This window comes from Rutidosis leptorrhynchoides, chromosome 1 (assembly GCF_046630445.1).
Source record: "Rutidosis leptorrhynchoides isolate AG116_Rl617_1_P2 chromosome 1, CSIRO_AGI_Rlap_v1, whole genome shotgun sequence".
Taxonomy (NCBI): Eukaryota; Viridiplantae; Streptophyta; class Magnoliopsida; order Asterales; family Asteraceae; genus Rutidosis; species Rutidosis leptorrhynchoides.
Genome location: NC_092333.1, coordinates 618446519 through 618467897, shown reverse-complemented (window position 1 = coordinate 618467897; position 21379 = coordinate 618446519). Strand labels below are relative to the sequence as shown.

The 21379-nt window shown below is 30.9% G+C and overlaps 1 protein-coding gene across 1 annotated transcript; it reads left to right on the top strand.

The window, feature by feature from the left end:
- The first annotated feature begins 15389 nt into the window (after positions 1 to 15389).
- LOC139885540 (NADPH--cytochrome P450 reductase 2-like) lies at positions 15390 to 19859 on the top strand. Its single transcript, XM_071869293.1, has 17 exons — positions 15390 to 15617; positions 15734 to 15793; positions 15876 to 15952; positions 16208 to 16265; positions 16474 to 16557; positions 16667 to 16703; positions 16832 to 16901; positions 16997 to 17185; positions 17274 to 17366; positions 17621 to 17846; positions 17927 to 18010; positions 18103 to 18254; positions 18733 to 18829; positions 18914 to 19141; positions 19234 to 19356; positions 19456 to 19569; positions 19695 to 19859. The coding sequence occupies exons 1-17, from the start codon at positions 15390 to 15392 to the stop codon at positions 19773 to 19775; spliced, it is 2001 nt and encodes a 666-aa protein (XP_071725394.1). The 3' UTR covers positions 19776 to 19859.
- Positions 19860 to 21379: the final 1520 nt, after the last annotated feature.

Below are 21379 nucleotides of genomic sequence, written 5' to 3'. Positions count from 1 at the left end.
AATTTTGGTACTGATCATAGTGAAATGACCCGTCCTAATCCATCTGGACGAAGTCACCAACAACTGGTTCCATTGCGATGATCGACTCCAAATACTGTCTTTAAAATGAGCAAATGCACAGCGGAATGTTTCTTTTATACCTGAGAATAAACATGCTTTCAAGTGTCAACCAAAATGTTAGTGAGTTCATAAGTTTATCATAAAACAATAAAATTCATTATTTTGATAGACCACAAAATTTAAATGCTGCATGGTACAAATGGGCCCGAATCCTATACTCACCTGTAATGTGCATGCTATATCTTTTAAATACAGTACATCTTTCTCGTGTACGAAACCATTTTCATAAATCATAGTAACCTTACACATATCTTGTGCACAAAAATAACATACACATAACCTGTGTATAAAATCATTCTCTCGATATATAACATTCAGATCAACTGGTGGTAATTATCATGTCCACATAATTCAATGGTGGCAATTGTCATGTCCACATAATTCAATGGTGGCAATTATCATGTCCACATAATTCAATAATAATTCGCAGAACTTCTATCTGCATAATAATTCATTCGAGGAATGTTTTGCTTGTGTCTATCTCGTCAAACATTTATAAAATCATTTCATGTATTTGCAGTTCAAAACATATTTCAAAAGCATTTAATAAAGCAGTTGTAAAAATAGCGCATGTATTCTCAGTCCCAAAAATGTAAAGAGTAAAAGGGAGCAAACGAACTCACCTAATGTATCTTGTAGTAAAAATACATATGACGACACTGAACAAGTATAGGGTTGGCCTCGGATTCACGAACCTATATTATTCATATATATTAAAACATATAATAATAATCAAATAAGTTTATATATTAATATTAGTAATATACTTGTTATTTTAGTATGTTATATGTATTAATTATAGTTTTACGTAACTAATTGTTATTTGATACAATAATATTAATAATAATAAATAAAAAGTTGTGTTATCTTATAATAATAATAATAATAATAATAATAGTAATAATAATAATGTTAAAAATAATAATAATGATAATAAAATAATGTTAATAAAAATGGTAATTTTAATAATTATGAGAATTCTAATAATAATGATACTTTACCTAAATATGATAAAAATGATATTACTTAATAAGAATGATATTTATAATATTAATAATACTATAAGTGATAATTTTTATATAAAATGATGGTTTTAATAAAAGTGATAGTTTTAATAAAAATGATACTACTAATAATATTCTTAATTATAATACTATTACTAATGTTAATAATAATATTAATAATAATAGTCTTAAAATTATGTTAATAATAATAATAATAATAATAATAATAATAATAATAATAATTATAATAATAATAAGAATAATAATAATAATAATGATAATAATAATAATAATAGTAATAATAATAATAATAATAATAATAATAATAATAATAATAATAATAATAATAATAATAATAATAATAATAATAATAATAATAATAATAATGATTACTACCTTAAAGGCTCAAAAAAGATAACAAATCGCCCAAGCCGGGACTCGAACCCACGACCTCCCGCTACCCCAACATACACCTAAACCATTTACTCTGCTTAAGTCTTTCTGTTTTAACCCCGATATAAAATCCTATATCCACACTTTTCCGGCCCAACAACAGCCTTAATCTAACTTTCGGCCCAACTGCATTTTTAAGATTGATCTCGGCCCAACAGGAGATTGGAATGGATCTCCACCCAAAACAAAATACGGCCCAAATGATAGTTGTTTTAGACACGCAGTTTAATCAATACGTAGTATATAAAGATCTTTTTCCAGCTCACAATAACCCTATTGTCATCGTTACACATCCTAGCTCGATGTCATTATCACTTTCCATCTTCCTCGTGACTTCGTTATCATCATGCATACACTTCATCATCATTATGCAGTTAATAAACATAACCGTGAATTACGAATCTTATTAATAACATAACACTGTCCCACTTCCATATTTTTAATCATTTGCCTCCTGTTTAATTTAAATGGGACAAGGTTTAGTGGGAGGTGGGATTTGTTTGTGAACGTCGACCAAAGAAAGTGAAAAAAAAAAATTACCGAGTGATTCCAATCATCACTCACCATCCACGTATAGCTCAATACTAGTGCTAATACCCTACCATAACCACAAAGGTACCAATTTATAACTCATATTAGTCAACCTCTTTTTGTTTATTTGCAAGTGGAATTTGCTTTATAACAATAAATATAATCGACAATTTGCACAAATGGGGAGCACTAAAGAATTTAGTGAAGATGGATAAATTAATTGAAAGAGATCACCAACTCATTTCTTTCAAGTGGGGTTTGCATTTGTCGGTTAAAATAAAGAAAACATGACGTAACATCATTGAGTGATAAAGTTGTTGGATGATTGCAAATTTCGAATATATAGCAGCTGTGTTGTTTTAGAGGTTCTCAAAGTAATAGAAACAACGAGAGAGAAAAAATGATTTGTAGTTGTGATTGCCAAATAAAAAGAAACTGATATTAATAGCTCATACAGCAGTCAGTTTTGGGGGTTATCACGATAGTTTGCAACAGGGAGATTCAAGCTGCAGCCGTGGTGTTCGTTGTGAAACAGGAAAGGAAAATAGATGCCATAGTAACTGTATAGTTTGTGTAGGGTTGATGAACCGGGGTTTATGGTAATTTGGGTGGTTCTCGATGGTGATAAGTTCAGAGAATGGCAGCACAAATAAATGGTGTTTTGTATTGAGTTCAATGAGAAAGATATATGAGAGAGAGGAGGAGAGGGAGAAGGGTGAAGGAGATGGTGATAATCAAGTAAGTTTTGGTTGTCGTGATCATGAGTGGTGGCGACATTTTCTAGCATCTCATAAGATAGAGAGATAGATAAATGGAGATGGTTAAATGGGTGGTGTTTTGTTCTTTTAATCTTCTGTTTGAATCTCTTAAGGGATTTGGCGATTGATAATTGATATTGTGACTTGTTTAGATTTCGTTTACCACTGATTAGTTCAATTATTTTTTTAACAACTAAAGGTGGACAGCAAGATTAAAAAGGACAGCAGAAAAAAATAGATGGCTTACATCCAAATCTGATTCTGTACATGAGAGGGGATTGAGTTCAACTTCTAACAGATTTAGGGACAGGTCAATAAGTTTTGATTGTGATGTTAAGCCAAAATACATACTCTTTTCAGTATTCAGATTGATATATCATATATTTATGTATTTATATATCTATTTTAATCTGTATGTGTAATTATTTATATCGGTTATCTATATTCAGTATGTGTATATTTATTTAATTATAATTGTAGTTATATATATTAATTTTATATATATATATATATATATATATAATAATAATAATAATAATAATATTACTAATGATATTATTAATAAAGACTCATAATAATAAATGTCAAATAATAATATGATATCGTTAATACTAATAAAAATGATGATTTTATTTACTAATATTGATATTAATAATACTAGTTATATTATTGAAGACATCAATAACATTAATAATAATACAACTTAAACATATCAGATTTTTGTATGTATATATATATATATATATATATATATATATATATATATATATATATATATATATATATATATATATATATGTTTTATTTACAAATAATTGTTCGTGAATCGTCGAAAATAGTCAAAGGGTAATTGGTTACATGAATGTAGTTCTAAAATTTTTTGAGACTCAATATTACAGACTTTGCTTATCCTATCTGAAACATATAAAGATTAAGTTTAAATTTGGTCGGAAATTCCCGGGTCGTCACAGTACCTACCCGTTAAAGAAATTTCGTCCCGAAATTTGAGTGAGGTCGTCATGGCTAACAATAAAAATGTTTTCATGGCGAATATGAGTTGATAAATAGAGTTTTATCATCATTGAGTAATATTGATAAAACAATTCGATTACGCAAAACGTACGAGTGAAGCTGTCACAAAAGAGTGAAATGAGGAATTTACGATTCGTCTTACTTTTGACGTAGTCACGTTTGAATTCCGGAATTCAAGGGATTTAGAGAAAATCTTTAAAATCTAAAAGATCTGATTCTTTGGTGAATAAGGTAATTAAGATCTCTATAATTAAATGCGATTATTTGTCTCGACTGCTTTGTCTGGTATTATTACTATAAATGAATTTCTTCCGTTCCATTATTTTCACCACTCCTATACTTTCTTCCTCAATTCAAACTTCCAAATGATTTTTCAATATGCTTAATCCTGTATTGATCCTTACTATTATATTAACCATATTTACCGTCATTCTTCTTTTTCATTTACCACCAGAGGAATCTGCTTACTTCTACTTTGCCCTTGGGGTTATAGTGCTTTTAATCCTCCCGTGTCTTTATGTTGCTATAAACATTGATATACACGGTTTGTAATTTATGTGTTGTTATCGGGCTTTATATCTTCCCTTATACTTCGAAGTTCTTGCTTCTGTTTTCTATAATCATTATCATCCCCAGTTAATACTCCCCCTATTTTCTCTGATTTTATACTCGATTTTTTTTTCGGAGCTTTGTCCCTTCGTTTCTTCTTCTTGCGATTGGGCATCTCTTGTAATGGTCCAGAATTCGTAGATATGGAGTTTCGAATGAACTTAATGTTCTAAACAAGAAAGAACGTAATAGCATTTGATTTGTCAAATTACCAGAATCACTGAGGATATGAGTATCAAGATTATATTTTTCTTGATATGTTCAGAAGTTAATTTGAATGAAAGAGTTATGTAACATGGCACGTGATGACGATATGATCTATGAATCATCACGTTCCATTAGAAACTCAGTATGAATTACTGTAATATAATCACGTTGATCAAGTGTCATTATATTATACTAACTCATGCATCAGTTCCCAACACTACTTCAAAAACATTCATAATTTAAATTCGAATTTTTCAGAATTTAGAAACTAAAATAGTTTCCTTTTATGATATATCACAGATAGTGCGGAGAAATAATTAATATCGGACGAGAATATTTATGAAGATATCTTCAGAAATATTGAGGATATTAATAATGAAAGATACGATAATATCTTAGAATTTTTGAATCAAATTGTGATGAAGAAATTCATTCACAATGATTTAGAGCGATTAAGGAGAAAGGTATTCGTTAAAGATTTCATCAGAAACAGAATCATCAGGATTCTTTTATGTACAAGTTTAGTCCTTGTTCAGAGTCTCTTTCATGATTTGCTCAATTCATTTTTCAGTATCAAAATCTTTGAGCTTTTCCAACACTCCATTCTTTATCATCAAACTTTTGACTGTTAAGGCAGTCTTCAGTTTTCACTGCTTCATCAGCTTTTTCAAAACTCGGAGATCTTATTAGTAAGCTAGAGTGCTTTTCAGGAATTCAGAGATTTCGAATTGAAATTCATCAGTCTAGAATATATACGTTATATCTAGATATATAACTGTTGATGTAGGAACGCTGTGAAATTCGAGAGTTAATGATTTATGCTTCTCGGTATTTGGCGTGGCAACTATCGTTACCAGATGCCGATGAGTACATGATAGGGTTTTAATGATCAATGTACTGATTCTTCGGAAAGTCAAAGATCAATGAAGTTGTTGATAATTTTACTGTTAATGTGGTGGGATATAAACGGTTCTCCGGCAACGATGATGAAAGGCAAACTTATATATCAAGGTTATAATAAGATTAATCCGGATGAAAGTCGAAGTTGATCTGCTGGAGCTGTGACAAAATTGGCTAATTTGAAAAAGAATTGCAATGTTATTTTCTGTAATAACAATGTCAAAGGAGCTAGCACAGATACGTGTTAAACGTTTACTCAAGTTCCGAGTGTTTTCAGATGCATAACTGTATGCATCAATCTTTCCTTTCGTAGATGAAGTGTGGTTGGTTCATCCTCTCGATTGAGGTATTTTCAAGAATCATGAAAGGTTTGAACGCAGATTGTAATTTTCAAGATACAAACGAGGTTTAAGATGAGATCAAGTGGCAAACTTGAAGAATTGTTTAGTTTCATATATTATAATCAATATTTTAATTCATTTTAATTGTCCAATGTTATTAGTCCACAGTCGATAGTCCACAGTTGACAGTCCAATATATCATATATAGTTTAATATATAATATTCGAATTAATTAATACGTATCGTGACCCGTGTACATGTCTCAGACTTGATCACAACTCAAAGTATATATATTATTATAGAATCAACCTCAACCATGTATAGAGAACTCGATCATTACTACATATAGAGTGTTTATGGTGATTCCAAATAATATATATAGATGCGTCGATATGATATGTCAAAACGTTGTATACATGTCCCGATATTTAAAGTGCGTAAAATAAATAACAGAAATTTAAATGACAATAAATAAAGTGCGTAAAGTAAATAACAGAAATTAAATGACTATAAATAAAATTGCGAAAATTAAAATTGCGATAAAAAAAATTGCGATAGTTACAATGTAATACGGAATTAACAGTTAGCTAGGAATAGTTAGCTAGGATTTTGTTAGCGTGGATTCTTAACAAAATTTATCATAGTTAATTTGTTTGTTTCTAACAAATTTTATTGTGTCCAATGTTTTCTTCATTATGTCACTTGTCGGATTCTGATAAGTCAAAATCCAAATATGAAATTGAATGAAAATGGTTATTCTGTGGTGAACGGATACGTATATCGATGGATGTAAGTAGGATCGTAAATGACTATTGAATCAGATTCGAAGAATGTACAGTGTAACTTATAAATGTGAAATCTAAATATTCCTCGGGTATTACCTACCCGTTAAAATGTTTTTAACATTAACAGTTTGTACAAAAGAATTTTTAATTAAAATCTTTATGAAAATATACTTACATATATATTTTCTTCAGATTTAATCATGAATTTAATGAATTAATATGATATTAATCTCATTTGCTTTTTGATTTGAGCTAGAATAGCTAATCTCTAAGACTTTAGAGATTACATAATCGCCATGTTTCGTGAAGATAAATGATATAGAACGATTCGTCGAACGAAAATTAACCGACGTAGAACAAGGTGTAAAACGAAGATTATGCTCGAGGTACAGAATGTGATATTAAGGCATGGATTGTTGATGGTACTTGTGCTGTTTATTGATGGTACTGTTGGTGCCGGTGATGTTGCTGAAGATGGTACGTTTTGCACCATATCCTCCTAGTTGTTTACTTGAGCATGAAGTTCGTTGACTTCTTGTATTACTCCGGTATGATTGTCGGTCGGAACGAGCGAATGAATAAGATCTAGGATTTGAGATAGTATATAGTCGTGACGAGATACTCTGGAAATGAGGCTGAAAATGGTGTTTCGAATAGCTTCGCCGGTAAGTGCTTCAGGTTCTTCGCCAAGAGGTGAATTCGGTTAGTGGAAGGGATCGCCTTCTGCGCGTCTCTATTGATTAAGTCGACTATGAACCCATCAAATGAATTTGTTGATTCATTCTGGTGACACTGCTTTCGGAGCTTAGGTGAAACTACAAATCGGAATAGCTGTCGAAATCCGAGGGATTCGAACTGGTTGAGGGATTCATCTCGTACGATCAGATGAAGGATTTTCGATAAGAAATAGATTATAGAATGTAGATTGGTACCCTGCAATACATAATTTACATATGCATATATAATACTTAAATCCCATAAGTTACGGAGGAATCTACGGAAGCTGTCAGGCAAAGGTAACAATAACAGATACACTAAGATATGAATTTATCTATACACTGTCTATGCAATAGGGGCAGTAAGACGTGTCTAGACTTTAAGGATGATAAGCAAATAATTTTCGACACGAAATGATAAGCAAAACTTTTGACATGCAGACACGGTCGAAGTCCAAACCCACTAATGCATCTAAACAACTATTAGTTAGACACACTAATGCAAGACCTGGTTCGCTAAGACCACCGCTCTGATACCAACTGAAATGACCCGTCCTAATCCATCTGGACGAAGTCACCAACAACTGGTTCCATTGCGATGATCGACTCCAAATACTGTCTTTAAAATGAGCAAATGCACAGCGGAATGTTTCTTTTATACCTGAGAATAAACATGCTTTCAAGTGTCAACCAAAAGGTTAGTGAGTTCATAAGTTTATCATAAAACAATAAAATTCATCATTTTGATAGACCACAAAATTTAAATGCTGCATGGTACAAATGGGCCCGAATCCTATACCCACCTGTAATGTGCATGCTATATCTTTTAAATACAGTACATCTTTCTCGTGTACGAAACCATTTTCATAAATCATAGTAACCTTACACATATCTTGTGCACAAAAATAACATACACATAACCTGTGTATAAAATCATTCTCTCGATATATAACATTCAGATCAACTGGTGGCAATTATCATGTCTACATAATTCAATGGTGGCAATTGTCATGTCCACATAATTCAATGGTGGCAATTATCATGTCCACATAATTCAATAATAATCCGCAGAACTTCTATCTGCATAATAATTCATTCGAGGAATATTTTGCTTGTGTCTATCTCGTCAAACATTTATAAAATCATTTCATGTATTTGCAGTTCAAAACATATTTCAAAAGCATTTAATAAAGCAGTTGTAAAAATAGCGCATGTATTCACAGTCCCAAAAATGTAAAGAGTAAAAGGGAGCAAACGAACTCACCTAATGTATCTTGTAGTAAAAATACATATGACGACACTGAACAAGTATAGGGTTGGCCTCGGATTCACGAACCTATATTATTCATATATATTAAAACATATAATAATAATCAAATAAGTTTATATATTAATATTAGTAATATACTTGTTATTTTAGTATGTTATATGTATTAATTATAGTTTTACGTAACTAATTGTTATTTGATACAATAATATTAATAATAATAAATAAAAAGTTGTGTTATCTTATAATAATAATAATAATAATAGTAATAATAATAATGTTAAAAATAATAATAATGATAATAAAATAATGTTAATAAAAATGGTAATTTTAATAATTATGAGAATTCTAATAATAATGATACTTTACCTAAATATGATAAAAATGATATTACTTAATAAGAATGATATTTATAATATTAATAATACTAGAAGTGATAATTTTTATATAAAATGATGGTTTTAATAAAAGTGATAGTTTTAATAAAAAATGATACTACTAATAATATTCTTAATTATAATACTATTACTAATGTTAATAATAATATTAATAATAATAGTCTTAAAATTATGTTAATAATAATAATAATAATAAGAATAATAATAATAATAATAATAATAATAATAATAATAATAATAATAAAAATAATAAAAATAATAAAAATAATAAAAATAATAATAATAATAATAATAACAGTAATAATAATAATAATAATAATAATAATAATAATAATAATAATAATAATAATAATAATAATAATAATAATAATAAAAATGATTACTACCTTAAAGGCTCAAAAAAGATAACAAATCGCCCAAGCCGGGACTCGAACCCACGACCTCCCGCTACCCCAACATACACCTAAACCATTTACTCTGCTTAAGTCTTTCTGTTTTAACCCCGACATAAAATCCTATATCCACACTTTTCCGGCCCAACAACAGCCTTAATCTAACTTTCGGCCTAACTGCATTTTTAAGATTGATCTCGGCCCAACAGGAGATTGGAATGGATCTCCACCCAAAACAAAATACGGCCCAAATGATAGTTGTTTTAGACACGCAGTTTAATCAATACGTAGTATATAAAGATCTTTTTCCAGCTCACCATAACCCTATTGTCATCGTTACACATCCTAGCTCGATGTCATTATCACTTTCCATCTTCCTCGTGACTTCGTTATCATCATGCATACACTTCATCATCATTATGGAGTTAATAAACATAACCGTGAATTACGAATCTTATTAATAACATAACACTGTCCCACTTCCATATTTTTAATCATTTGCCTCCTGTTTAATTTAAATGGGACAAGGTTTAGTGGGAGGTGGGATTTGTTTGTGAACGTCGACCAAAGAAAGTGAAGAAAAAAAAATTACCGAGTGATTCCAATCATCACTCACCATCCATGTATAGCTCAATACTAGTGCTAATACCCTACCATAACCACAAAGGTACCAATTTATAACTCATATTAGTCAACCTCTTTTTGTTTAATTGCAAGTGGAATTTGCTTTATAACAATAAATATAATCGACAATTTGCACAAATGGGGAGCACTAAAGAATTTAGTGATGATGGATAAATTAATTGAAAGAGATCACCAACTCATTTCTTTCAAGTGGGGTTTGCATTTGTCGGTTAAAATAAAGAAAACATGACGTAACATCATTGAGTGATAAAGTTGTTGGATGATTGCAAATTTCGAATATATAGCAGCTGTGTTGTTTTAGAGGTTCTCAAAGTAATAGAAACAACGAGAGAGAAAGAATGATTTGTAGTTGTGATTGCCAAATAAAAAGAAACTGATATTAATAGCCCATACAGCAGTCAGTTTTGGGGGTTATCACGATAGTTTGCAACAGGGAGATTCAAGCTGCAGTCGTGGTGTTCGTTGTGAAACAGAAAAGGAAAATAGATGCCATAGTAACTGTATAGTTTGTGTAGGGTTGATGAACCGGGGTTTATGGTAATTTGGGTGGTTCTCGATGGTGACAAGTTCAGAGAATGGCAGCACAAATAAATGGTGTTTTGTATTGAGTTCAATGAGAAAGATATATGAGAGAGAGGAGGAGAGGGAGAAGGGTGAAGGAGATGGTGATAATCAAGTAAGTTTTGGTTGTCGTGATCATGAGTGGTGGCGACATTTTCTAGCATCTCATAAGATAGAGAGATAGATAAATGGAGATGGTTAAATGGGTGGTGTTTTGTTCTTTTAAACTTCTGTTTGAATCTCTTAAGGGATTTGGCGATTGATAATTGATATTGTGACTTGTTTAGATTTCGTTTACCACTGATTAGTTCAATTATTTTTTTAACAACTAAAGGTGGACAGCAAGATTAAAAAGGACAGCAGAAAAAAATAGATGGCTTACATCCAAATCTGATTCTGTACATGAGAGGGGATCGAGTTCGACTTCTAACAGATTTAGGGACAGGTCAATAAGTTTTGATTGTGATGTTAAGCCAAAATACGTACTCTTTTCAGTATTCAGATTGATATATCATATATTTATGTATTTATATATCTATTTTAATCTGTATGTGTAATGTGTAATTATTTATATCGGTTATCTATATTCAGTATGTGTATATTTATTTAATTATAATTGTAGTTATATATATATATATATATATATATATATATATATATATATATATATATATATATATATATATATATATATATATATATAATATTACTAATGATATTATTAATAAAGACTCATAATAATAAATGTCAAATAATAATATGATATCGTTAATACCAATAAAAATGATGATTTTATTTACTAATATTGATATTAATAATACTAGTTATATTATTGAAGACATCAATAACATTAATAATAATACAACTTAAACATATCAGATTTTTGTATGTATATATATATATATATATATATATATATATATATATATATATATATATATATATATATATATATATATATATATATATATATATATGTTTTATTTACAAATAATTGTTCGTGAATCGTCGAAAATAGTCAAAGGGCAATTGGTTACATAAATGTAGTTCTAAAATTTTTCGAGACTCAATATTACAGACTTTGCTTATCCTATCTGAAACATATAAAGATTAAGTTTAAATTTGGTCTGAAATTCCCGGGTCGTCACACATAGCGAGTTTGAACTACTAAAAATGGAGCCGTTTAACTCAGAAAAAAAATATGATGTTTGTGATTACTGTTCTCTCGAGCAGTAAAAAGGTGCATTCTGCAAAGGTGCGACGGAAATACTATTGGAAAAGTGCGACAAGATTATTGATGATGATGGGGAAATAATTACATTGACGGAAGAAAAAACAAAATTAAAGCAGATTAGGCAAGAGGTGGGCGTATTCTTTTTTATTTTGGTTGACAAACATTGTTTCCGTCTGCGATACCCATTTATCCACCTTCATCCGATAAGCTTTTGACTTAATATTTTGTAGTAGGTGTGTATGTTCATGTTTCTATTTTTATACAAATCAAATGACTACAAATTAAAGTTAGTGTTTCCTTTTTTTTCTTTTTTTTTTTGGTCGTATGCTTTGTGAGACATCTTCAACAGGGCACTCATAATATTGTATGATTACATGTTGTTAAAGACCAAGCTGATGTCATCGTCATAGATGGTGATTTTGCAACAATCGTTAAAGTAGCCAAATGGGGACGTCATATTGGTGTTGGGGCTGAACTTGAAACAACTGCCTTAACTTAGAATTCATATCACAAGTCAGCAACAAATTTAATTACTTATAAAGTTACAATGCATAACCTAAGCAAAATTTCACAAAATTAAGAAACAAACCTGATGTGTATCTTGATTAACGTACAACCACCATAGGCACCACCAATCGCAAAAGGCTATTAAAACCGTAACCTAAACCCTAACCTAACTGAAATCGTAGTTTAGGAAGATCATAACTCCTGTGACTGAATTAAAATTATTATCGGGGTAATTTGGGAAGATCATAATGAAGAATTGATTTCTGCTATTTGTGATCTACTTCTATCTACTTTTACTTAATACATTAAAAGAAATAAGCAATCGAAATCACTACTCAACTATTTGTTTTAGTGGTACAAAACAATTAAATTCGTTTAGTAGTAGAACCCTACCAAAAACTAATCAAATGTTTATGTGTGTACTTAGTACACATGATAAATTGGGCGGGTTACATGGGTTAGTTAATTGAAGACCATTTGTATAATGAGCTTATGTTTTAGATTATGTCTTGAACATACCAGATTATCTTAGTACGTCCATTACACATGTATATCATAAGGATTTGTTTATTAATTTTACAGGCTAATCAGCTACGTGAAAACGCTTTAAAGGAGATCCGAAAGATAATCATCCCAAGACAACAAGCTATGGATGTATTCACTATTCATGACTTCTACGGAGTACCTGACAAGACTCACTATAGTATCTCAAATATGGGAAACTTGGAGAAAAAAATGACTACTAGATCTATCAAAGTACACTTATCATATCATATTACATATTATCCGTCCTACTTATTCTTATCAAATTCTTATTATTGTTTTTGACTTTACTGTCGTTATTTTATTCTAATAAAGTACTTCATTCAATATTTGTGTCTTGATATAGATAATTTACTTTTGTCTTTCATTACTATTACATCGCAACTATCGTTATCTAACATCGTCATTATATCAACTCCAAAAAGATCTAACTAGTAATAATAATAATATAATTAATATAATAATAATAATAATAATAATAATAATAATAATAATAATAATAATAATAATAATAATAATAATAATAATAATAATAATAAATATAAATAAATAAAAAATACTAGTAAAAACAAATAACCGAACCCGTTTATACACACACACAAATACAAAAACCTGGATTAAAATAAGCGGGGAATATTTGTCCATTTCCTCATCCTTGTCTTAGTTTATGTCCGTATTAACTATTTTCAATTTTCGATAAAATAAAACTAAGTATAAAACATAAGACTCCAAACTACAGTATAAGAATGTAAATAAAACATTACATACTCTCGTAGTATGTATAATTTGTTTGTAATAACACATTTAATTAGCAAAAATAATTGAAAAAAATAGGGCAAATTGCCCAAAAAGTTAACATAAAAGTCACCGTTTTTCAATAAAGGGTATATAGTTTATTTTTGCCCATCATGTCGGAATTCACCAGTCGCACTTAATGAAATTCAAGTTAAAAGCTTTGAATTGATCTCGAAAAGATGCAAAACTTTGAAGATCGATTGGCATAGTTGGTTGACTAACCCGCAAAAGTTTCTCGTGTGATATTAATGAACAACCGTCGTAGAATACCATCTTAGCATCCCTCGATTTTTGTTTATTGTATATATTGTGTTATCATCATGTGTATTGGGATAAATTCTCAATTTATATTTGTACTTGTACTTGAGTAATTTTAATAAAATATTTTGCCTTAAAAAAAAAAAAGTTTATCTTTGCTCAAAAGGGTGTGATTTGAATTTAGTGCGTAAAAAGGATCTTGATGTGAAAAGATACCAATAAAAGTAATATCCGTCTATATGTGCTTCCACATAGACGCCGCCTCATCGAATCCGACGAGGTGGTGCCACGTCATTGAATTTACCGGCACCATGTCATCGAATTTTTCGGCAAAAAATTTTTCGATGTAATTTTCTGGCCAAATTCCTATTTTCCGGCGACCACCTCATTGGAGAAGATGAAGACGTGGCACCACCTCATCATATTCGACGAGGTAGCTTCTATGTGGAAGTACATGTGAACCAATATTACCTTTTTTCATATCAGAATCCTATTACGCACTAAATTCAAATCAGACACTCTTTTGGGCAAAGAAACATGTCCTTGAGTCATGGGATAAGGAGAGGTCATGGGTTCGATCCTTAGGGATGCCCATGATTATATTAATTGAACACCAATACTGGTGGTATATATTGACCCTATAGGGAGGTTTTACCGGCCCACTCGATAGGATAAATGCTCGATCACATGCCCGTATGGATTGTGGTTCGATGTCCCCTAATTAGCGGTTCGAGTTTTCACCCGAACGTGTGCATGGGTGACAAATGAGAGTATTCGATGTCAAAATTGCCGTTAAAAAAAACTACCTATATACCTTTTATTAGAAAATATTGACTTTTATGTTACCTTTTTGAACAAATTGCTAAAAAAAAATATATCGAATTGATAATGTAATCAGTATCCTGATGATATCTTTAGATTGTGATAACACATTTAATTAACCAAAATTGTTGGAAAAAAATATATCGAATTGTTAATGTATTCAGTATCCTGATGATATCTTTAGATTGTGATAACACATTTAATTAACAAAAAAGTACATGCTTGTTTAACAATAGTCAAATCCAGGTTAAGGTATATGTTTGACCAAGTCTGTTTTGGTAGGCTTTGTATCTATACTTTCTTCCCATATAAAAGCCTCCTTAAACACACATCAGTGACCACTACACTAATCACAAAACATAACCAAACAAAAAAGTGATACATTTTCTCAATATAGATAATTACATTAACAACGACATTAAGTTTGCTTTGATCACGTACAACTGAAGTCGTTAAGTTGTTAACGAGAAAGTGATAGAGCAAAATCAAGATCATGTCGTCAGTGTTAACGATGTTATTTGAAGACAATAACATGTTGTTGATAGTAACAACAACAGTTACATTTTTAGTAGGATGTTATGTCGTTTTGACGTGGAAACCAGCTTCGAAGAAAAAGGTCAAGATTTCGAATAAAATCATGGTGCCAAAGAGACAGCTAAGTTTTGCTCTTGCTGATGGTATAAAGAAAGTTAAGATTTTTTACGGATCGCAAACTGGAACTGCTGAAGGTTTTGCTAAGGTAAATTAATACTCCGTATTTGATTTTGTGTTTTTTTTTTTTTTTTTTTTTTTTCCTTTGTTGATATTGATCGATTAACGATTTTTTTATTTATTTATTTTTTTTTCATTTTGAAGGAATTTTATGAAGAAGCGAAAGTGCGATATGAGAAGGCTGTGATTAAAGTAACAGATTTGGTAAGTTTTGTATGATTTAAAGCAGCTAGTACAATTTGATTGATAAAATGGTATTAATATTTGTATATATTTAATCGTGTAGGATGATTATGCTGCGGATGATGATGAGTACGCATCAAGATTAAAGAAGGAGACTTTTGCTATTTTCTTCTTGGCTTCGTAAGCTTTCATGTTCATATTTCTATATTTTTTTCTACTTTCAAACAAAAAGAGAATTTTAAACTACTAAGTTGACTAGCAAAATATTTTTTTTTTTTGGAAAGCTTGACTAACAGAAAATGAACTTTGAAAGAAAAAATAAAGTGGAAATTTTCATAGTTGTTAGTTAATAATTTCTGTCACATCAATCTGTTATTTATGGGATAAGATAATGAAGATGATGTTAATTATTTATGTAATAAATTTGTTTTGTAGATATGGAGATGGTGAGCCAACAGATAATTCTGCCAGATTTTATAATTGGTTTACTGAAGTAAGTGTTCATACATATGTATACACTAATACACATATATTCAGTAGACTGATAATGTTCCAAATCTAGCCTTAATACATTTTATATAAATTATGGTGTAGAGTTGAGTTATAAATATGGCAAAAAGTTATTTTTGGTATGCTTAAACGTAGCCCTTAGGGCTACGTTTATCATTTTTCATAAATTATACAATATGTTACTTTTATAGGGGGATGATAAAGGAGTTTGGCTTGAAAAGCTTCAATATGGAGTGTTTGGTTGTGGTAACAGACAGTATGAACATTTCAACAAGGTGAGGATCTATATCTTGCTGCCCTTTTTACACAAAATTGCATCAATGTGTTTGGTTAGGCTAATATATAAACTGTTTTGTCACTAATTTGTTTTTATGGTTTATGTAGATTGCAAAAACGGTTGATGATGGTCTAACAGAGATGGGTACATTCATTTCCATACATTGTTAATACATAACCCATAATCAAATTACTAATTGTACTTAACAACGTAATTAATGTAGTCTTTTGACTTATTACTGTTCTAATCTGTTTTGTTTTCGCCAACATCAGGTGCTAAACGCTTTGTTCCAATCGGCCTTGGAGACGATGGTCAAATGATTGAAGATGATTTTTGTGCATGGTATCGAAAAAGACGCAAACTTTATACAAATCCTAAGTCCAATAAACACAATTAAGAACAAATTTGTAACATTCGATCAAATCTTGATTTTTCAGGAAAGAATTAGTGTGGCCCGCGTTGGATCAATTGCTTCTTGATGAAGAAGGCAAATTAACCGCTTCTACTCCTTACACAGCTGCCATTGCAGAGTACCGAGTTGTGTTTAGTAAGAAACCTGTTGCATCTGTTTTAGTCCGTAGTTTAACGAATGGTCGTATTGTTCGTGATGCTCAAAATCCAAGCAGGTAATTAGTAGTTGTTTAATACACATTTCCCATTATTCGTTGTTAAGAAGACTTTAAGTTAACTCTTGATTGCATTATGCTCCTACAGATCGAAGGTGGCGTTTAAAAAGGAGCTTCATACCCCTGAATCAGATCGCTCGTGCACTCATCTTGAATTTGACATCTCGAACACTGGACTCTCGTTAGTTACTCTTTTGTTATCTTAATTCTTAACTTATAATAACGGTAAGGATTTTGCTAATGACAGCCCGTAGTTAAAATGCTTTAGACAGTTGTACATTCGTATAACCGCCACCACTAAATTAATAACCGCTTTGTACAACTATTTAAAGCGCGTTCACGACAGTCTTTAGGACCGTCGTTAGCAAAATCCTAACTTTGATTATGTAACGAGTTATTGTTATTAAAATTAGTGCTCTTTGCTCAACTTTTAAGATATGAAACTGGGGATCATGTTGGTGTATACTGCGAGAATCAAAAGGAAGTTGTGGATGAGGCCGAACGATTGTTAGGTTTATCACCCGATACATATTTCTCGATACATACCGATAACGAGGACGGAACGCCACTCGGTGGGCCCGTTTTACAGCCGCCTTTTCCGCCAACTACTTTGAGAACTGCATTGACTAGTTACGCAGATCTGTTAAGTTCCCCCAAAAAGGTAATACAAATTGTTAATTATTTTAGCAGGTAATAAACTTATAATGAGTAATGGTTGTTAACATTGTATGTGTATTTCAGTCAGCTTTGTTAGCTCTAGCTGCTCATGCTTCTGATTCGACCGAAGCTGAACGATTAAGATTTCTTGCATCTCGTGCAGGCAAGGTTTGGATTTCTGAAATAGTTTAACACATTTTTTCAATCAAGAAAACATATAAATAAAATAGTTGTTTATGAAAAATAATAATATTATTCAGGATGAATATGGTGAATGGATTGTTACGAGCCGAAGAAGTCTTCTTGATGTGTTGGAGGCTTTCCCATCAGCTAGGCCCCCCCTTGGTGTTTTCTTTGCGGCTGTGGCCCCACTTTTACAGCCTCGATACTACTCTATTTCTTTGTCTCCAAAGTAAGTATTTGGTCGACATATATGAAGTCTCAAAACCTAAAACGTGAATCTGAAAATTGAACGCGGATGTGAAAACCAAAACGCGAATGTGAACAGTTAAACGTGAATCCGAATAATGAAATGCAAAACTGAAAACTGAAACGCGAAATGTGAAACTGAAACGAAAAAATAAAAACTGCAACGTGAAATGCGAAATTGAAACTGAATGCAAAATTGAAAACTAAAAATGGGTCTCGACTCAACCCGACCCAAACCGACCCAAAGTTTTAAGGTTAAAAAGGGTCTCGACCCAACCGGACCCAACCCAACCCGGGTCTCAGCCCAACTTGTTTGACCTATTTAAAAGCTGACCCGTTTTGACCCAAGAACCGTTTCGACCCAAATCATTGGATCCTTGACCCAACGATCCATTTGTCAGGTATACATTTATCACTTGCATTTCATATTAGTAACCTTCTGCGATGATTTATGACCACAGGATGGAACCCAACAAGATTCATGTTACATGCGCATTAGTTCTTGAAAAAACACCTGCATGCCGTATTTACAAAGGAATCTGTTCAACCTGGATGAAGGTACTTCACCCATTTTGGTCTGCAAACAATGTTAAAAAAATAATTTTTTTTTTCCATGACTGATGTACTCATTGTTGATTCCAGAATGCTGTTCCTTCGTCAGAAAGTCAAAATTACAGCTGGGCTCCTATTTTCGTACGAACGTCTAACTTCAGACTCCCTGCTGACCCTAAAACCCCGATAATCATGATTGGACCTGGAACTGGGTTAGCTCCTTTCAGAGGTTTTCTTCAAGAAAGATTAGCCCTTAAGGAAGCTGGAACCGAACTGGGTTCAGCCTATTTGTACTTCGGATGTAGGAGTCGCAATGTCGTAAGTTTTAAGCTTAACTTATTATTTTTTAACAAGTAACAAGTAAAAATTATTATGTTTTGTTTAAATCTTAACTTTTTTTGAAATTTTAGGACTTCATATATGAGGATGAACTTAACAACTTTGTCAATACCGGTGCTCTTTCTGAGCTTACCGTTGCTTTCTCCCGTGAAGGCGGGGCAAAAGAATATGTGCAGCATAAAATAGCCCAAAAGGTAACCGAAACAACTAAATGCCATGAATAGCATAATTTATGACAATATGTTAAATTGATTAATAATAAATAATACGAATTATTGTTATGCGTTTTACAGGCTTCAGATATTTGGAAGTTGCTTTCAGAAGGAGCGTATGTATACGTATGTGGTGATGCTAAAGGCATGGCTAAAGATGTACACCGCACCCTTCACACCATCATCCAAGAACATGCATGTTATCTTTCATGTTTTGTGAAATAGTAGTATTTACAATTTACAACTACATTAAAAACGCACAAAAAATGAAACAGTATCAAGATCGACGTTGTATTAACATCCGTTTTTGGTGATTTCAGGGATCGTTAGACTCCTCTGAGACAGAACTTTATGTCAAGAATCTACAAGTTGCAGGAAGATACCTTCGTGATGTTTGGTAATCGCAACGAAAAGATAATTTAACCGAATTTGGGGAGAGCAATCTACTTGGATGAAGCAAGTTTAAACATAGTTTACTTTATCTTTTCTGGTACTTTTACAGTAACTTAAAAAAAAAAACAGTTACTATAATTTCATGATTCTTGTAATTTTCAAGGTTTGTCAATGTAATGTCATAATATAAAAGTTGTTCCATTTTTGCTCAATTTATTAATGTATATTGTTTGCTAATAATATACTCTTGGATTGGATTGGTCACTTTATGGGGACAAAATTTGCAAATTACCAAAATGTACTACTATTTGGTTCTATTTACATAAAGGTAAAGATATGATGAGTATGACTAGTGAATAAAGAGTGTTTTCTGAAGCATTTTGGTTATCTTATTAGGCCTCCTATTTTTATCAAACCTTTAATGGAGGGAGGCCCCACTCAACTGGGTTATGATCCAACAGTGAACTGAGAACTTGATCCACAGTTTCATGGAAAGAGAGATCCAGTCTTGGATCTGAACCATAACTACAGACCTGCATCATGTTTGTAAAGAGGTAAGAAAATGGGCAGGTCAACTGGTCAAGTAATGGGTCAAAACATGTAGTTACTTGCACGGGTGCACCGGCTAGATCAGCTTGTTTTCCGTCCGAGAACTTTTACAACTTTTTTTTCGTATTTCATCACAATGTGATTCTTAATTGAATGGTTCACCACTAATGTTGAATCATTCACCATTCAACGTGTTTGTTTCTTACCTCTGAATGACATATGATGTTGTGGTTCAGCATTTAGTATAACGACCCTCACTTTTCCACTTCTAGAATTACTAAAATGCCATTAGGGTTTGTGTGCTCGTAAACTTTCTTTAACAAAACGTTGACCAAATAGTAAACTTTTAGTCGACACTCACTGTTAATTAAGGCATATGCATTTCTATGATATTATAGCTATTAAACTGTAGGTAATAATAAAATGTGACATTTATATAAACAATAAAACATTTGGAAAACAAATAAAAATAAATAAAAGTTATGGACTAAATTAAAAAGAATAAATACTTATCTTATATTAATGTTATTAAATAAAAATAAATGTTACATCTAATAAAAAAAATATATAAATACATATATGAGCCGAATTAAATAATAACAATAATAATAATAATAATAATAATAATAATAATAATAATAATAATAATAATAATAATAATAATAATAATAAAAATAATAATAATAATAATAATAATAATAATAATAATAATAATAATAATAATAATAATAATAATAATAATAATAATAATAATAATAATAATAATGTAACTAATAAAAATCGGCTAGCATGGTTGTAGTGACTCGAACTTTTCCATGTTTATATATATATTAAATGAAATTGTTATTTACATGATTAAGTGTTTCCAACATGTTAAGCAATCAAACTTGTTAAGACTTGATTAATTGAAATAGGTTTCATATAGACAATTGACCACCCAAGTTGACCGGTGATTCACGAACGTTAAAACTTGTAAAAACTATACGATGACATATATATGGTTATATATATAGTTAACATGATTTTATTATAAGTATGTATCTCATTAGGTATTTTAACAATG

Coding starts and splice junctions, on each gene's coding strand:
- LOC139885540 (XM_071869293.1), top strand. CDS start 15,390: ATGTTATTTGAAGACAATAACATGTTGTTGATAGTAACAACAACAGTT. Junction 15,618..15,733: donor CTGCTGAAGGTTTTGCTAAG/GTAAATTAATAC, acceptor TTCATTTTGAAG/GAATTTTATGAAGAAGCGAA. Junction 16,704..16,831: donor TGATGGTCTAACAGAGATGG/GTACATTCATTT, acceptor CGCCAACATCAG/GTGCTAAACGCTTTGTTCCA.